General features: G+C 49.9%; 1 protein-coding gene across 1 annotated transcript in view; it reads right to left on the bottom strand.

The window, feature by feature from the left end:
- Lexm (lymphocyte expansion molecule) overlaps positions 1-5,408 on the bottom strand; it is a 34,760-nt gene that overhangs the window by 17,620 nt on the left and 11,732 nt on the right. Inside the window, exons 8-10 of the mRNA XM_013348494.2 lie at positions 4,801-4,962; positions 3,819-3,944; positions 590-723 (exon numbers count right to left, since the gene is read on the bottom strand). Of these exons, the coding sequence (XP_013203948.1) occupies positions 590-723; positions 3,819-3,944; positions 4,801-4,962 (422 nt within the window). The remainder of the gene's footprint in view (positions 1-589; positions 724-3,818; positions 3,945-4,800; positions 4,963-5,408) is intronic.

Here is a 5,408-nt window from a genome sequence, read left to right on the forward strand (position 1 = left end):
GAGCAAATCATCTGGTACCCACCCCTGGGTCCTCACAATGCCCACTCCGTAATTTCCCACAAAGAAAATACTCAATTTTAAAGTACAAGTCCATCAGATTCAAGCATATCTAGGGTCAAGCTTCTGCTTTAGCCAACGGCCTCTTAGATCAATAAAACACAGCAGTAGCTGATGTCTGTGGCCTCTTCATAGTTTGCCACGGGCCTTCATGGGCCTCTCATGCTTGACTTCTCAGTGTCCTGAAATGACTTTTACCAACCCTCAGTGGACACCAAGAGCCTGGGGTTCTGCGCGAGGCAAGCACCTAGGGCTAAACCTAGGTGGTGGAGGATTGAAGAAGTAGCCTTTTTTCCCTCACCTGAGACCAATCACCCCATTTGCCTCTTGTCGGCCATTCGCTTACTCAGTAGCTGAAGGACACAAAACTCAACCCACCTCACATAGCCAGTACATGCTAATCTACACTGAATCTAAACTGAAGGGTCTCTGTTGTGTGGTTGGCATGGGGACCAAGCACGCCCCTCCTCTAGACCACCAAGGGGCATATTACCTCCCCTCAGCCTCCTCTAAGAGCCCCGGCTATACTCACTGCAAGAGTCTGTCTCGGGTTGGGTCTAGCGGATAGCGCTTGGGTCCACTCAGGAACAGAGAGCGGTATCGCTGCCTTGTGTCTTTGGTCTCCATCAGTGTGGTGTTGAGGTAGCGGCCTACCCCAACTGGGTTCTGTGCCAGGGAGAATACAACAGGATGTTAGTGAGCATGGCTTGGAAACTTACCCTCAGGCCTTTTCTCCTTCCTTCAGGCCCCAGACACCCCCCAACTGTTAGGAATCAAATTGTGTCCCTCCACCAAAAAAAAAAAAATGCACTGAAGCCGTAATCTTAGCGTCTCACATTGTGACCTTATTGGAGAATTGGACTGTTGCAGATATATAAGGGGTTGAGAGGAGGCCATGCTGCTGCAGATGGGACCCTGGTCTAGTATGACGGGTGTCCTTGTAAGAGAAGACACTTGATGGGAGTCATACACAGAGGTATCAGTGTATGATCAGAGTGGGCCAGTCATGAGCTAGGAGAGCCAAAAGCTGCATAGAGGCAAGGAAGGATTCTCCAGCATCAGTTTCATGGGGAGCATGGACTCTAGTCTCCTGGCATCCAGAGCGGTGAGGGTCCAGCTCCAGTCACTAGGCCACCTGGTTTGTTCTCCTTCAAATGACACCTAGGCTAGCCTGCCCCTGTGTCTGCCATAAGAGAGGCTCAGAGACAAGACATAACTTTTCAAGATGACATAGTAAGGTCATGACAGAGAAGCACAGGAGGCAATAAGATCAGAGTCCAGGCTTGACGTGGGATGCCCTTCTGTATGCTGTGAGTACATTTTATTACCATTGGTTAATAAAGAATCTGATTTGGTCAATAACCAGTCAGAATAGAGCCAGGCAGGAAATCCAAGTAAAGATAAAGGGGAAAAAGGCAGAGTCTGGGAGACACCAGCAGCTGATGGAGAAGCAAGATGTGTGGTAACAAGCCATGAGCCTCGTGGTAAAATATAGAATAATAGAAATGGGTTAATTTAAGCTGTAAGAGCTAGTTAATAATAAGCCTGAGCTAATAGGCTAAACAGTTTGTAATTAATATTAAGCCTCAGGGTGGTTATTCCGACAGGCCATTCTCAAGCAGGAATGTCCAGAGAGGACTTCCCAACCTACCTTGGGAACTGGCCTGCACTTTGCATGGCTGGCTTTGAGTTATTTTCAACTGTTACTTGATACAATCTAGAGTCACCTAGACAACAACGGATTGTCTAGATCAGGTCGGCCTCTGGGCGTGCCCATGGGGGATGGTCTTGATTTCATTAATTAATGTGGGGAGATCCAACCTGCCAATACCATTCTGGGTTGGGTCCTGGACCGTACAAGAGCAGAGAAAATAAACTGAACAACACATGTGTGCATTTCTCTCTGTTCTTGTCCACGGGTGTGATGGATGCACTGTTTTAAGCTCCCTCCATCTTGGCCGCTCTGCCATGGCAGACTACAGTCTGGAACTGTGAGCTGAAATAAAGTTTCTTTTTCTCTAAGTTGCTCTGTATCCAGGATTTTTTTTTTTTTTTTTAATCACAGCAACAGAAATGAACCTCGGGCACCGGCCGTGTGACAACAGCATGGCCGTCTGGCTCCAGTCTAAACTTGTGACTTGGGATTCTGAGAGCTCAGATGTTAATGACAGTCTACAACCTAGAATCACGAGGAAGAGAATCTCAGTGAGGAACTGTCTAGAACGGGTTGGTGTGTGGGGTGCTGAGATAGGAAACGGGATTAAAAGGCAAATACAGGTAAATTATAAGCAAGATGTGTCTCAGAGAGACTGTGTCATGGATATGAAGTTCGGTTTGAATATGGCTTGGATATGAAGGGGCCCCCAAAGGTCTTGGTCCCCAGCTCATGGTGCAGTTTAGTGGTGAATGGATTATGATGGCCACCGGAAGCTGAGGCCTAGTTGGAGGAAGTCATTCACATAGCATTTCTGTCTTACCCTGGCCTAAAAGGAATGGAACCAACTGTGGTGGATTGAAACCTCTGACACCAAAAACCAAACTAAACCGGTCCTCCCTCAGTTGACTCTTCTCAGGGATTTTTTTCACCATGGCAAACAGTGACTGTCCCAGATCAGGAAAGATCTTAAAAACATCAAGTTCAGATCTGGACAAAGCTTCCCTGTGCTGCTGGAGGCAGGAAGCAAGACCTGTGTGTGGCAGGGGGGCTAAGACGATTTTGTGACTCATGGAATTGTTCACTTAGGATTTGTGCACGTGTAGTGGATCGATGTGATTGATAAACGTGCACTAAAAAGCCGCATGGGGGCTTAAGTATTCACAAGCGCTAGAACAAACCTGTTCTAGGAGAGCACTACCAAACTAAGGGCATCATCACACACCTGGGGACAGCAAAAAAGAGCCAGGGAGGGAAGGGGACAGAAGAGAAGTTGTTCACTCAGGCATAAGAAATGAGCTGCCCTTGAAGCCCCACGGACTAGTGCAGAAACAGGGGAAGCATTGCCCAGGGACGGGAAGAGGATGGGAGAGCTGTCTAGTAGGTGGGGCCTCTTAAGGCTTTTGTTCTCAAAGTGTGGCTTCTGTGTGATAATCAGTTTTAATTGTCCCAAGAATCACACAAGAAGAGAATCTCAATAAGGAGTTGTCTAGATGAGGTTGGCGTGTGGGCATGTCTGTGGGGGTTGTTTTGATTCCATTCACTGAGGCTCACTCATTGTGGGCGGCACCATTCCGTGTTTGGGTTGTGAACTGTGTAAGCATAGACAGGGGACTGGACACAAGGAAGCATGCGTGCGTTAACCCATTGCTCTCTGCTCTTGACTATGGCCACAGTGTGACTAGTTTCTCCCTGGCTCCCCTGCAAAGATGGACGGTAACCTGGAACTGTAAGCCAAATAAGCCTTTCTCCCATAAAGCTGCCTTTGTCGGGATCATTTGATCACGGCAACGGGAAAGGAAACTAGTACATCCCGGAAACCTGTTGGAAAGGTCGTTTCCAGCCCTCCTCCCCAAAGCATGCTGAATCAGAAGCCCTAGCACAGGACCCATTGACCTGAACCTTATCAAGTCCCCCATATCTGCTCACGTTGGAGGCCCTAGAAAGCAAGCGCCTAGAAAAATAAGACAAACAGAGTTGGTGAAAAAGACAGAGTCCTGGGCCCAGGAAGCGTCTGTGTCAAGGGCACAAATGGTTGGGGCTATCCGAAGAAATGGGAAAACTTCCCTGTCCACCAGCATGCCCCCCCCAACCTAGACCCACTCACCCAGCTCCCCAAAATCATCTGGTGGGCCTTATTGCCTGACCGCTTGGAGGCCAGGAGGAATGGCGGCCGGTTGACGTGTTTCTGTTCCGTCTCATGAGGAAGATAAGAACCAGGGCCAGCTATATCCTAGGGGTAAAGAAGGACCCAGTGAGGAAGCCCTAGAAATCTCAGCCCGGGTAGGACAACTGAGGATTCATGGCAGCTGACCTCATCTGTCCAGTACCCCGCACTCTACCCACCCCCACTCAGACGCCCCTTTACAGGTTCCCAGGAGCCCCTGAGATGACCAGAGAAGTGCTCTGAACAGCAGCCTGGGAGTGAGGTACACTGGTCCTGGAGTCAGAGAGCTTAGTCCTATATGGGGTCTCCTGGCCCCTACGGGGAACCCTTTTCAAGTCCTGCACCCCAGTTTCCATTTGTCTAATGCAAGTGGTGTCCCTCCCAGCCTCCCATGGGAGAGGGATGGACAGTGGTTTAGCAGGTAGTCAAAGCATCCAGCCCTTTTCCTCCTATTTCATTTCTTCCCTTGGGGCAGACCCTGCCAGGGCCCATTCAAAGAACTGGCCACTGTCCCCCAGAAAGGACCGCCTCGAGGAGGCAGAGCCTGGCCCCTCCCTGGGAAGAGCAGGTAGGTAAATCTGAGGATGGACCCTATCTCACTCCGTCCTGCCCAGTCTCTGCCCATTCTCCAGCTCTTTAAGGCCAGGGGAGGAAGGGCAGATGGGAAGGCATCCCTAGCCGGGACTTCCTGGTGGCCTGCCTCAGCTACGGGGTCCACACTGGTAATCATAATCACAGCTGCGAGTACTGGCCACACCCACTAGCCACACCCACTAGCCACACCCACAGGGCCGGGTGTAGAATGGAGGCTGAGAAAGGGGCTAGCCAATGCAAGGCCAGACTGGCAACCAGATATGGCACCCCACCTCCCACAACCTCCCTGGCCTTCCAAGAGAGAAAACAGATCGTGGGGTACACTGACCATATTTCTGGGGTACTGACTAAGGGTAGTCCAAAAAATTCTCTCTGTGGGGTATTTCGGTTCTCGGGGAAGTTTCGAAAAAGCGCCACGCTTCTTGTTGTGACGTGAGTTGAGTTCCTCCACGAAGCTCTTGAAATTTGTCAACTCCCTGGACTTCTTTCTCTGAGGAATCGAAGAGAAAAGAAACATTGCCCCAGGAAGGTCACAGGGTCGCTAGCCCTCACAGAAAAGCGAGTAGCGCTGAGGGGCCAGACTCTGCAGGCAGCAGGCCGGCCGACCTGAATCAGAACCCAGCCACCATGGTCCACACTGCTACCCAGCTGGCCTTTACCCATGCCTTCTTTTCTTTCTCTCACTTGCTGAGCATTCACGGTGCTAGTCAGGAATGATGTTTCAAATATTTAAAACCAAGTATGAGCTAAATTGTTTTTTGTTTTTTGGTGTTTTTTTTTTTGTTTTGTTTTGTTTTTCCAGCTAGCGAAGCTACTGTGCCCAATCACAAAAGTCAAAATCCTCAGAATGGCCGGGCGATGGTGGTGCACGCCTTTAATCCCAGCACTCGGGAGGCAGAGGCAGGCGGATCTCTGTGAGTTCGAGACCAGCCTGGT

Source organism: Microtus ochrogaster, chromosome 10 (genome assembly GCF_000317375.1).
Source record: "Microtus ochrogaster isolate Prairie Vole_2 chromosome 10, MicOch1.0, whole genome shotgun sequence".
Classification (NCBI taxonomy): domain Eukaryota; kingdom Metazoa; phylum Chordata; class Mammalia; order Rodentia; family Cricetidae; genus Microtus; species Microtus ochrogaster.